This window comes from Danio rerio, chromosome 9, assembly GCF_052040795.2.
Source record: "Danio rerio strain M-AB ecotype USA chromosome 9, GRCz13ab, whole genome shotgun sequence".
Classification (NCBI taxonomy): domain Eukaryota; kingdom Metazoa; phylum Chordata; class Actinopteri; order Cypriniformes; family Danionidae; genus Danio; species Danio rerio.
This window is the reverse complement of record NC_141029.1, coordinates 47,447,847-47,462,500: the sequence shown is the minus strand read 5'-3', so window position 1 is coordinate 47,462,500 and position 14,654 is coordinate 47,447,847. Positions and strand designations below refer to the sequence as shown.

Here is a 14,654-nt window from a genome sequence, read left to right as displayed (position 1 = left end):
TTTCGCCGCATTTTGTGACAAGATCCACACACTGTGCTGTCATTAAAGGACCGCAGACACAGACACAGACACACACAGACACACAGACACACAGACACACACGCAGAATTTTTTTTTTCGTTCCATTCGACGTGCAGTATTAATAAACACGACACTCTTTCATCAGTCCTACATATTCTCTTTTGTCACAGGGGTATGAATGAAATGTTCATGAGTGAAAGTTAAGCAGTCGAACTGCAGTTGAAGTCAAGAAATTGAAAATGAAACACCCTAAATTACACGAGACTCTGAATAACGTGAATAACGTTAGCCTGGTGATGCAACATTCAAAAAGCACTTCACGTTATTATATTACTGTCTTATTCAGATTAAGGCAAATAACTATTACTGATGTCCATGTAAACGTAGTCAGTAGTCTTCAAAGTAAGTGAAAGATCCAGAAGGGCATCCTGCTGATTTGATTCAGAAGGGCATTTTTTTCGTCAGACGGCTCACCGGTTTGACTTTCATCCATTCAGCGTCATTCATTTTAAAAAGCACCCGGATTATTTTATTTGTAGATGTTTAACTGGAACACATTAACTCTACAGGTGCCTGATAGTTAGCTGTGGAGCTAACGTTAATCATGTTATTCCCTCTAGTGAACGCATAAAAATTGTCACCATAATTTACTCGAGTGCACGCCTCAATGTCTTGCACCCCCCTGTTGGGGCGCACCCCACAGTTTGAAAACCCCTGCCTTAAGTTACCTAAAAGCAACCTTGGACTACTAACATTTTATATGTGCACTTTTCATTGGGATGCTTTGCAAATGCAGTTTTCAGTAAAAATAAAAAACAACAACAACAAAAAAAACACTTATATTTCAATCAGTTTCCGAAACAAAGCTATTGTGGTGACTGTCAAAGACTCGTTACACAGAATACTTTTACTTTCTTGTACTTTCTAATGCACAGAGAACATTATCTAATTTCTCTTCTCCTTTAGCATTACAAAAGGAAACGAATAAACGGAGGAATAAAAAAAGACACAAATAATAAATAAAGATTGTCTTAAAGATGCAACTGAATTTCTGATCGGAAAGTTTCTTTAATTCTGGTTTTGGAAACCAGAATTGTGGATTCATTTTTAAATTCAAAGTTGTTTTTGGTGGTTTCAATATTAGTGCTTTAAGTTCTGGATACAAAGCAAACTAAAATTAATACAAAGAGCACACAAGAATTACAAATCAAATAGGATTCAATGGTGCGTTTCATTTCACTTGATTTTATTTCAGAACATGTAACTTTTTCCCTGCAAACTTTTGTTCAGGTGTTTAGCTGCGATCAAATTAGTACACAGTTGTGAGGAGGTTAAACAGAAGAGGAATAAATGCACAAGAAAAAAGCATTAGAGCAACGACTACTTCTATGCAACAAGCAAGAGTCAGAAGCGTAAAGTTGAGCAGCGCTACCTTGTATATCATGGTATTTCTTTTTTTTTAAATTTAAGCCCTGTCTGATGTCAGGGAGTAATTTTGCACATTCACTCTGGAACACCGCCAGAAAACTGCTTGGGTATGAATGTCGAGAAATGTTTCAAAACATCTCTGCTGATATGTGCGTAGGCATGGGAAGATAACCGTCTTCGAGGTATACCACGGTTTGGAAAAGTCAAGGTTTTAAAAGTCAAAATTTTCTGCTGTATAGTTCCTAAGGTATGAGTATTTTTTTTTTAGGACAGCAGTATCTCCAGCAGAAAAGGTCTTCAAAGATACCATTTTAAATTTTTAAGAAATCTGTGTTTTTTAAACTAATAAAGACAACACAAATCAATAATTCATTTGAATTATTTAGCCTGACATGTTTACTGCGCCAAAATATTTTAAATGTTTCTCAAATTAAAATATATTGCACACAAATGTGGAAAAGGATTTGTTATTTACCCAGACGTTTAAAAAGGATATATTTTAGAGCAGAAATCACAATACCGTGAGACCATAAACCATACCATACCATCAGAATCTTATACCGGTCCATGCCTACATATGCGCTTGCAAAAATCTTCATGGTGTGCTTAAGCCATTAACATTTTAAAAACTTGCGAACAAACTTACAAATGAACGAACAAACAAACAAACAAACAAACAAACAAACAAACAAACATAAATGAATACACCTCCTAATGAAAAGGAAAATTCTTATCCATTTCTCAGTGATTATAAGCAATGTGTTTTGTTGCATTTGAACAAAACAGATTTATTAAATAGATGTATTTATTCAAGTAATATTTTGGTCAACAAACATCTTTAAAAATAGAAAGATAATACATTTCAATTCATGCAAATATTGCAAAAAAAGAAGAAAATTTACAACCAACAAAATGTCAACAAAAATTTATGTTTTTGTTTCTCTTGATTTCTGCTCGTTTAACATTTTTATTCAATATTTGTCTTTAACATATAAATGTGGGGTACTAATTTTCATCGTAAGTTATTTTGTTAGATAAGCTCCAGATTTGGCTTTAGTACTGAATAAACAAATGAATATGCACAAATATAATATTGTAAAGCATCCAATAGAGATCTGTAAGGGGTGTACTTATATATGCAGAGCACTGTAGCTACCTAGATGAACAGACAGAGTGCAGGATGATCTAAATATCACATTGTGTCATTAGTAGAGACAAAAGCTGTGCTCTCAGGTCACTGCTGTGCGTCTGACAGCTCCTTATCTCTGCTTTTTCAAACACATCATCACACTGAATGAACACTGCTCACACTCTTTACTTTATACTATGGTTATAGTAATGTTGAACCCGTGCACTACTTTTCCTGTCAATTATAAAGTCACCATGCAATTAAACTAAGAAAGCTCTTGTTCTCCTCCAGCAGTGACAGTACAGCGTCTATAGTTAAAGTTTGATTAACCAGACGCTTCCAGACTGCTGCTTCTGCTGAGCTTTCTATTTTTTTTTTAATGAAGAGGCTGACAATAGATCTGCTCTGAAACATAGTGAGCTGCTTAACTAGGCAGAGAATTTAGAGAGGACAGGAAAAAAACATTACGCTCATTATGAACACATTCTAATGCAACATTACATCTTTACAATCCCAGAATTCACTGTGACAAGCTCAGTGGAGAGAATTTGAATATATTAGTGTTTTGTTGTCTAAATGTGTCAATTTAATATATATATATATATATATATATATATATATATATATATATATATATATATATATATATATATATATATATATATATATATCTAAATATATATGCTAGGGGCGACGCAGTGGCGCAGTAGGTAGTGCTGTCGCCTCACAGCAAGAAGATCGCTGTGTCGAATCTCGGCTCGGCTCAGTTGGCGTTTCTGTGTGGAGTTTGCATGTTCTCCCTGCCTTCGCGTGGGTTTCCTCCGGGTGCTCTGGTTTACACCACAGTCCCCCACTGTGTATGAATGAGTGTGTGGATGTTTCCCAGAGATGGGTTGCAGCTGGAAGGGCTGCGTAAAAACGTGCTGGATCAGTTGGTGGTTCATTCCGCTGTGGCGACCCCAGATTAATAAAGGGAATAAGCCGACTAGAAAATGAATGAATGATATATATGCTATTATCATTTCTATTAGCATAACTGCTACTGACAGATATATTCTCATAAACACTTTATTTTTTTCTAGAAAATGATGACATTAAGTGGAAAAAAATAATACGTGTATTGTGTTTTTTTTAAATGATTTAAATTTAATTTATTCTTTGTAAAAAATACTGAATGCATTTTAATGTACAATAAAATACTGCATGGTATAAACTATTTTATTTAAATTTTTTTTTTAATTTTAATTAGGATTGGGCGATATTACTAAAAAATTATCATGATATCGTTCACGTTTAATTTAATTCGATATGAATAATTATCGAATATTTTTTTTCACAATACATTTAGGAATATTAGGATTTTTTAACCACTTTATTTTAACTTACAAACATTCCAACATTACGAAGGCAAAAAGTTTTAATAGTCAAAAACTGACATATTTAAACAAAAACAAAATATCTGATCTCTTTATAATAAAATAAACATATGTGTTAGAGAGACTCTTAAACTTGATGAATAAAATGTTACAAAGTGTGTGCAATAGTAAAGCTTATATACTGTACAATCAAAGCAAACTTTAAGGTGTGAATAATAATGATACAGTAAACCTCAAACTCTTTCAACAACACACATTATGATAATCAAATCTGAGCTTCCAAGTAAAGGAACCAGCTATTGTTATTCAGATAAATACTGCGACATTAAAAGTTGTATGACTATATTACCCTCTATGCTAAAACACTCTTTCAGATGGGGAGCTAGTGGCTGAGGTGCACAAGAAAAGAAACCAAAAAGCCACTCTGGTGACATCCTTACATCCTTTTTCATTTACAATCTTCACACTGCACTACTCGTTTTCGCATGTGTTGTTATTCTGAACTGAAGTGACAAGTGCGTGGATTCCTTGACCATTTTTAGACTTTGCGCTCGCGCTCCCCTGGCCCCTCTTGTAACTAGGTGACCATCAAACAATGACAAAAGGACAAACCATTGCTGCAGCTCTGATACAATTTGAATCATCACTTTATGTCGATCACTGATTAGCACCTGTACTAGAAAGCGCAGCTTCATTCACCATATAGACGTTATACTTTTCCCCATTCAAAACTATATGAGTAACATGTTTTGTGTATTCTGTAGTCTTTGTGTTGAGCCAAGCAAAACTTAACCAAAGCGAGCCGAGCCTTGCCGAACTGTACTGTACCTCCGTGAAGTGCATATTTTTTTTATTGAATATCTGACATACTATCTTATAAATGTGTTCCCATGCATCTACCTTGCAATTTTGTCACTGCATGACATGGTCAGCAGCCGCTCGCCCTGCAGGACCCCATCCCACGTCTGTATGGTGTTGCTGGAGCGCACCGGGATCGTTCCCTCGCCAGACTCGATCTTGGTCCTCAGCTGACCTCTCGCCTTCCGGTTCGGGTGTCTGTCTCCCTGATCTGAGAAGAGCACAGAAAAAAAGATATTAAGTCTCGCTTCACAGTTTCTAGGTTCGCAGTTTCAAGGTTCAAATGCTAATTTAGAGGTTGAAAGTGAACAAATTGTGCTAATTTACACTCACAGTGTTCTGTGACAATATTGAAAATCATGATTGTGATGTTTATTTACATGCCTAATTTCAGGTGGTCAGACAAAGATACATTTTCTTTTAGAAATCCTTCAAATTTTGGTGTCTGGTAATGAAAATTTGCGACCAAATTGGCAAAAAATCTATACCAAAAATACTTTGTAAGAATTGGTTATTATTTTATAAAACAATATAAAGTAATTTTTATCAGATCATTTAAATTATATTGTTTAAAAAATGGCCTTTGTATAGCCATTAAAATCAATGGGATTCATAGCGCAGCGCTTTCTGCCTCCAGTGTGAAAGCAACTTCAGACAGAGCAGAGAATACAGCTGGAGGAAGAGTAAAAAAAGTGTGCTGAAAAACTGCTGGGCAAATCAGCACAGGATAGCCTATTTTAGCTTCTATTTTTGTCAGTTTTTGCTGAAAATGCAATGTTTGGCTGATAATTTTAATAATATGACAAAAAAAGTGCATCCATAGTGTCTGGAATAAAGCAGGTGCAGAGACTGTAATAAAACCCATGCTTTTGTAAAAAATTGCCATTATTGTGTGATATACTTTTTATAAACGGCTAGTTTTCTCAATTCAGATGAGGCTTGAATCCAGAAATAGTAATTCATATTAGTGGATTAGACAGTCAAAGAAAAAATTGTCTCTGACAATCTCCTTTAAGATATTTTAAATTTTATTGTTTAAAAAAATTAAGTTAGTCGACGGAGCGCTTCTCTGGCCTTTGCATGGCCATTGAAATTAATGGGTTTCATAACGCTGTGCTTTCTGCCTCCAGTGTGAAAGCTGCTTCAGGCAGTGCAATAAATAAAGCTGGAGGAAAAGTAAAACAACAGCGCTAATAACTGCTGGGCAAAATGACACAGCATAGGCTATTTCAGCTTACATTTTTGACAGTTTTTGCAGAAAATGCTAATTTTGTCTGCTAATAAGGCGGCAAATAAAAAAAATTGGTGCATCCCTAGTGTCTGGAATAAAGCAGAGAGTTTAATAAAAACCATGATTTTGTACAAGATTGGCTTTATTGTGTGATATGAATAAATAATGTTCATAAATGGCTAGTTTTCTCAATTCAGATGAGGCTTAAACCAGGAATAGCAATTCATACAAGTGGATTAGACAGTCAAAATAGGAAAATATGTCTGACAATCTCCTTTAACCAACAAAAAAGATTTAATCAACCAATAATAACACTAACATAAGTAATAATTGTGTTTTTTCTCTCTCTCTCTTGCTTCAGCTCAATAATTATATTAGCATACAAATGCAAGTAAAATTATATCAACAATACGGTTAAGAGCAGAATTAACCAGGCTACAAGGAGAGTGAACAAAAGCCTATCATAATTATTCATTTACAAATGATGAATATATACAATTTTGGTAAAAATTTACACAACATTTTGGAAGCCAGTCAACTTGAAATAAAAAAAGCTAAATAATATCCATACTAATGTTAATGAAATATTATTATTTTAAATCATTTAACAGTCAAAAGATCGCCAATCAATCAAAAGATGTAATCAAACAATAGCACTAATGTAAAGAGCAATTGTGTGTTTTTCTTTGGCTTCAACAGCGGGAATAATTATATTGGCATGTAAAGGCAAGCAAAAGGGATTTAAATATGACATTCAAGAGCAGAATTAATCAGGACACAAAGGCAGCTAATTAAAAACGCTGATGAAATTTGTTTTGGAAATGCAGTCGCACAGTGGAGTGACATTGTAATGAAATGGGAGCTGATCATAAGAGGACCCGTCCTCATCTCAATTCAACAACTGTTGAGTTTTTTTTTTCAAAGTGTTTGAGTAAAATGAAGTGTGGATGATGAGCGCTTCTTGGTTTGTGTCTCACCCTCGACGCCGGCCTCGTGAGGAGAGAAGATTCGAGCGTCTCCACAGGGTGAGGTGCTGATGTACAGATGAAACTGAACGCTGTCCTTCAGTCTGTAGCCGCGCTTCTCACACTGCATGAATATGGACTTTTGGTGCTCTTCTTTATTGTTGCTACATTTACAAGCAGTAGAAAAAAAGTCAAATCAGTCAAGGCATGACTGTGATTATTTGGGAATATTACAAAAAATAAATATAAAATCATCTATTAGGATGTTAACATTAGATATACCTGTAACATGAAATCATAATACAAAAATTATTTTATATACTTGCATAAACTAATAAATATTAATCATATTATTTTATTTAGTTAAACATGATACAAAACTAATTCTCTTGGAATTTTAAGGCTTAACTAGGCTAAATATGCAAGTTAGATTAATTAGTCAAAAAAATCCCCAAGAGGCTTAAAAGTACTTTACCGTTAAATATTTACCTTTAAATGTATTACCTTTGGATTATAATAAAAAAAAGAAAAACATAAAAAATATTTTTCCCAAATATTGAACCCTAACCCAATTAATTTAAATTATTATAAAAAAATTATATATATATATATATATATATATATATATATATATATATATATATATATATATATATATATATATACACACACACACACACACACACACATACACAAACACAAACATTTTGTTCAGTGGTGTGAGGAGTCAAATCTAAAACTTAATGCAACAAAAACTGAGGATATGATTATTGATTTTAGAAGGAACCATACAGCAGCTGAGGTGACTAATATTAGAGGTCAAAAAGTAGAATGTGTGGAGAACTACAAATATTTGGTTACCATTATTGACCGATTTTTAAACTTTGAGGCAAACTGTGATGCTGTGTGCAAGAAGGGGCATCAGCACCTATTTTGTCTAAGGAAACTATCACGTTTTTACATTGGCCCCAATATGCTTACTCTTTTTTTTATCGTGCTTTTATTGAGTCTATTCTATCCTTCGCTCTGGTGGCATGGTTTGGAGGTCTAGCTCTCAAAAACAGGAATAGACTGAGCCAGGTTGTTAGGTGGTCTAGCAGGTGGTCTTTTACTGATAGCCCATAACATTAGTAGCTGTAGCTCTCATTCTCTGTCTGAGGAGTTTATCCTACTCCCTTCGGGTTAAAGGTTTTAGATGCTTTTTAGTAGGACAAAACAGTTCAGGAATAGCTTTGTCCCATCATCTATTGTCGCTTTGAATAAATTTTAATTTTTTATAAGGTATAATTTGTATGTGTATATGTGGGTATGTATGTGTGATTTAGTTGTTTGTATCAAATGCCAAACTTTGCTGCAAAAATCTATTTACCAGTACTAATAAAGTCAACTAACTAACTAACTAACTAACTAACATATACACACACACACACACATATATATATATATATATATATATATATATATATATATATATATATATATATATATATATATATATATATATATATATATATATATATACATATATATATATATATATATATATATATATATATATATATATACATACATATATATATATATATATATATACACACACACATATACACACACACACACAAAGACACACACACACACATATATATATATATATATATATATATATATATATATATATATATATATATATATATATATATATATGCATATATATATATATATATATATATATATATATATATACATACACGCACTATAAACATTGAAAAATGTTTTCCAAGAGGTTGAAAAATTTAACCTTATTTAAAAATTATTGGCCTATTATTTAAAATAAATAAATAAATAAATACATTTCTTATTAAAAATATACGTATTAAAAAATCCTTTTTAATGTTGCTACATTTACAAGCAGAGGAAAAAAATCTTCATCTATCACATATGTAAATATTTTGGAATATTACAATTACAAAGATATAAATCATATTATAATTATATTATATTACAAAGATATAAAAGTATCTATTAGGATGTTAATACACACACACACACACACACACACACACACACACACACACACACACACACACACACACACACACACACACACACACACACACACACACAACTGATTTAACTGACTTTCTCCAGAAGAAAAAATATTATCAGACATACTGTGAAAATTTACTTGTTCTGTTAAAAATAATTTGGGAAATATTTAAAAAGAAAAAAAATTCAAAGGGGGGCTAATAATTCTGACTTCAACTGTATACAAATTTATTATTATTATTATTATTTTTAATATATTTAGATTTACATTTATTTCAATCACAACATTTGATTGTTTAATAAATTGCAAGACTTTTTATGACCGTATTTGTAATACAAAACAATAAATTAAAATCTGTTTATGCATTTAATTTGGCTTCCTGCAAGACTAAACATCCATCATGCTATGATGACAAATGCGATGCGCGCACACACACACACACACACACACACACACATGAATGCGGCGTCTCACCTTAAGAAGTGCTCCAGCTGCATGTAGAGATACCTGATGAGGGAACGACGAGCAATGATTTCAGCGTGACAGTCGTTGAGCGCCAGGCCGCGGTCGCTCATATACTCGCCGTTTATACACTTGGTTCCTGTGGAGACGCAGATGACCTGAGCGTCCTTCACATCAGTGCCTGAGAGCAAAAAAAAAAAAAAAAGGTAACAAACACGCACACACACACTCACTCACTCACTCACTCACTCACTCACTCACTCACTCCTACTTCACTAGGAATGCCCGGACTTTAAAAATGTGAGAAAATGTAAAAAACCCCTCGAATAATAAGCCTTTATCAAGAGATTAACCATATAAAGTCACTTCATTTACACTGATTACAATATCATTCATTCATTCATTCATTCATTCATTCATTCATTCATTCATTTTAAAGGGATATATTTAAGTTCTCTCATAATTTACTGACCCGTCATTTATGAAAAACCTGTTTGGCTTTCATTCTTCTGTTAAACAGAAAAGAAGATATTTGGAAAAATATTTTGAGACATCTGTAACCATTGACTTTTCCTACAATGGATGATAATAGTTACAGGTTTTCAGCATTCTTCAAAATATCTTCTTTTGTGTTGAACTGAAAGAAACTCATAATGCTTTATAACCACCTGAGGGTGAGTAAATTAAATTGTAACAAAATATTTGGGTGAACTATCCCTTTAAGCTGAACTACTAATGATTCGTTTTGACTGATTTACAGAATAATTAGGTGGGAAAACTCAAATGTTCAGTGTAATTTTTATTTTTAATTGTGAGGAAACTTTTTTTGAATCTCGTTCTTGGCTCTGAACTCTACACAGACTACTGTACCTGTAGTCATAACGACCCCAGCTAGAACTTTCCGGCGTGCGTGTGGAGATGTGAAGTTGTCTGTGAGCTCGCTGAATTTGTCCACTACCAGACGAGAAACAGCATCAGCAAGAACCTGGTAAAGAGCACACTGATGTCAGACCTCACACTGACAGCAATGCTTCCAGCAATAACACACAAACACGCACGGAACACACAATACACACAGGAATAGAATACTCAGAACAATACTGGCTATTCATGAATAAATTTAACATCAAGATAAGCCACCGCAGGCAAAAACAGTTATTTCCATGCACATGTCAATTCTAAGATTCTACAAAGTTGTATATGCATTATTCTAATGTACAGAAAACATCCCAATTACATAATCAGCTTTAATTATTTACAAAACACATCTTTAAAGCCTTTTACCTTAGTTTTTTCTCCTGCACTGAGCCACCAAACACTTACATACACCAGGATTAACAATTTTATGCATATATGTATTCTGAAGAGGGTTGACACGGTGGCCCCGACTGTGCCAGTTGGCATTTTTGGGTGGAGTTTGCATGTTCTCCACGTGTTGGCGTAGGTTTCCTCGTGTGCTCCGATTTACCCCACAGTCCATAGACATCAAGTACAAGTAAATTGAATGAACTTAATTGGCCATAGTGTACGAGTGTGTGTGTGAATAAGTGTGTATAAATGTTTTCCAGTACTGGGTTGCAGCTGGAAGGGCACCTGCAGCAGCTGGAATAGTTGGTGGTTCATTCCGCTGTGGTGACAACTTATGAATAAAGGGACTACGCAGAAGGAAAATGACTGAATGAATGAATTCTGAAGGTTTGTTTTTCTGGCAGGTTGCAGTCTGTCCTGAAATGTGCTGTGGTAAAAAGCATTCTCAAATCCTATTTGCAAAAACCTTCAACTCTAACATAAACTCTTAACATTTAATAATAATAATACTAGTACAGTGTTGTTCAGCCACTAAAAATATTTGGCAAAGGATTGGCTATTGTCAAGTTCATGGAGTAGGGCTAGAGTTCAACTTTGTAGATAAAATCTTTTATTGTTTTTTTTTTTTTATAAAAAGTCTTAAAATGTATTTAAAAAAATCACATAATGTAAATAAGTTGTCATTTAATAAGCCTATGTGAATAACTCACTTTTGGCAAAAATGTCAGATAGAACCTTATAATTGTAAAGCCTCGCACACACGGAACACTTGTCGTTTGCGTTTATTGTCAGCGTTTTACAATACGTTTTTCCGGATTCAAACACAATCGATTTTTACTGGAGTGAAGCAGAAGAGAATGCAAAAATCACTCCTTGGCGTTAGATGGCGCAACACAACTTTAAGCTTGTTGTTAAAGCTACTGGTGACTCGAACAAGCATGGATGGTTCAGCAGCTCTAGCGATGAAGAAATGAATATTGTTCTCCAGTGCAATAAGCAGCTCCACGTTCATATAACCTCAGGGCATCTTCTTCAGCGTGCGCTCGCACTGACAGTTTGCGCTTGAGTGCCTCCAAGTGCTGTTTATTGTTTCTTCAGCAGCTCCGTGCACGTAAACAAAAGTGCCAATCTGATTGGAGAAGGGTTTAACGCGGCACATCAAAACAAAAATCCAAGCATGAGGCGTTTTTTTTTTTTTTTAAATGACCATTTATGTGTGCCATTTTGGGCGTTGGTGTGCACGATCACATTGACGCCCTTTTTTTATCCACGAGGTGTTAAATGTCGACGGAAACGCGAGTAAAAAAACGTCTCGGTGTGCATGGGCCTCAAGGTGACGAAATTAATAATTTGGCAAATAATTTGATAACTGATGTCCATGTTAACATAGTGATTGTCATTCTCCCCTGCATCTGTGTGTTGTTTCGCCTCTGTGAAAATCAGCACGTGTTTGAACCGAAACTTCCAATTTTATGCAAACCCTTCCCTCTTTTACCACTCATTCCCACCTAAACAGAGCTGGACTCACCCACTTTCCTGACTTTTTTTCATAGTAGAGGTGTGAAAACACCCTGTTGAGACAAGGAGGCTTTCATGGCCCTTTAAACCACATTATAAAAATGATTTTAAGGGTGTACTCATACTATGCTATCCGAACCGTGCCCAGGCCCGTTTCCCAGATCGTTTGAGAAGTGTGAGTGCTCTGAATTGGGTCAGGCACGTTCACTTGGCTGGCCCTGACCCAGTTTGAAGAGGTGTGTCAGAGTTCGGTTTACTTGGGCTTTGGCGCGGTACACTTAGGTCGTACTCACACTAGGTACAGTTGCCTCGAACCGGGCCAAAGCACGCTTGTCCCCCCTCCCGTCTCCCCCGACGGCCCGCGCTCACACCACAAACGGGCCTCGGCACGTTTACGTCATCGCTGCTGCGCTGTTTAGTGAGAAGCGCTCTCTCACTCGGCAGCACACTGGAGATTTCTTTAGTTATATCGTTTCAATCGTTTGATTTGCAGTGACATGCAGTCAAATGTTTCGCCAAACAGTCCTTAGGGATGCGGGGACACGCAGTCAGATATTTAGCCGAACAGATCCGCCACTTTTGGCGCCCATAAACAATCATAAAGCTCTCGTGCTGCAGGAATGAGGAGGTCTGCTGAAGGCGCGCAGCTGTCGTGCAGTGAGGGGTTTGCGTCTTTAATAAGCTACAGCAGTTTGTGTTCACTGAACAATAAGAATGATTAATAAATCAATATGAAACAGCCCCTTAAAAGTCACGTCTCGCTTTCAGTTTCGGGCTTTGGCGCGTTTTGCACTCACACACAAGCGTACCGCGCCAAAGCCCAAGTGAACCGCGCTCAGGCACACCTCTTCCAACTGGGCAAGGGCTGGCCAAGTGAACCGTGCTTGAGCCCGATTCAGCACGCACACACTTCTCAAACGATCCGGAAAACGGGCCTGGGCACGGTACGGATGGCATAGTGTGAGTAGGCCCTTATAGTGTGAGTGCAAAATGTGCCTGAGCCCGAAACTGAAGACGAGACGTGAATTTTACAGGATTGTTTCATTTGGATTTATTAATCATTCTCACTGTTCAATGAACACAAACTGTCATTGTTTATAAAAGTCGCAAACCCCTCACAGCTGAGCCTTCAGCAAACCTCCTAATTTCTGCAGCACAAGGACTTTATGATTGTTTATCAGCATCAAACGTAGCGGATCTGTTCGGCTTGATATTTGACTGCGTGTCACTGCATCTCAAACAACTACAACGATATAACTAAAAAATTCTCCACTGTGCCGAGTGAAAGCGCTTACTGAACAGCGCATCATCAATGACGTAAGCGTGCCCAGGCCCGAATGTAATGTGAGTGTGGGCCATCGGGGGAGACGGGAGGGGGGACAATCGTTCCAGGCTTCAGGGTTCAAGGCAACTGCACATAGTGCAAGTACGCCCTAATAGCTCCCCCTTAAACAAAAACTTGTTTCAAAAGTGTACCATCCATTTTCTGATGTTTGACAATTAAAGAGCCCATATTATGGGTTTTTGAAAATGCCCTTCCATGTAGTGTGTAACACAGCTCTAAGTGAAGTGAAGTATCCAGCTAAGGCTTAAATCTGTAAGAGTACAGTGTTTAAAACGGTTGATTCATCTATAAAAGAGTCGACTCATAGTGCTTCAAACGAGTCGCCTTGATAACGAGTCATTAGGTGTTTCGCCTTGACGTACTAACGAAAACAAGTTATTCACGTGCACGAGCAAACCCAGGAGATTTGAAACCTTCGGCCCCGCCCTCTAACACAGAAACCCAGACACAAACACACAAACCCACAAACACACACACACAAACATGCCGGTCGATTGAAGTCACACTGCAGATGGATATTATCGAGTCTCTACCCAAAGATGAAACCTCAGCATTATAACAAAGCAGTTGGAAACTACTGGAAACTTCTGGAAACAACATGCTACAAAGAATACTTCATCTGCGTTTCTTAAAGGAAGGATCAGTAAAGAGTAACTTACTGATGGACGTCAGGATGGGTTTCTTCCTCCATTTCTCAAGTGTAAGTACATGTGATTAAAGTTGTTGCCTCGTTACTCTAGCTTGCAAATGTATTTAGTTGTGTTTTGTTACTTGTAACCGCGTGTACTGTATCAGGTTAACTCGCTATATTCTCATATCGCGTGCAAAGTCACGTTAAAAACGCGACGCGTGCTGCTATGTGTGTGTGTCTGTGAAAAGAGCAGAGTAAGACAAGCTAGAAGATCTCCTCAACAGTTTGTGGAGTTTTTGCTCAATAAAATAGTCAGTCGTCTGTATTTTCAAGTC

General features: G+C 36.0%; 1 protein-coding gene across 3 annotated transcripts in view; it reads right to left on the bottom strand.

The window, feature by feature from the left end:
- adarb1b (adenosine deaminase RNA specific B1b) overlaps positions 1-14,654 on the bottom strand; it is a 321,626-nt gene that overhangs the window by 14,775 nt on the left and 292,197 nt on the right. For all 3 annotated transcript variants that reach the window (XM_087268391.1, XM_087268392.1, XM_087268389.1), the window contains 4 exons: positions 10,388-10,502; positions 9,530-9,698; positions 7,021-7,172; positions 4,855-5,023 (listed from right to left, as the gene is read on the bottom strand). In XM_087268391.1, coding sequence (XP_087124517.1) covers positions 4,855-5,023; positions 7,021-7,172; positions 9,530-9,698; positions 10,388-10,502 — 605 coding nt within the window. The remainder of the gene's footprint in view (positions 1-4,854; positions 5,024-7,020; positions 7,173-9,529; positions 9,699-10,387; positions 10,503-14,654) is intronic.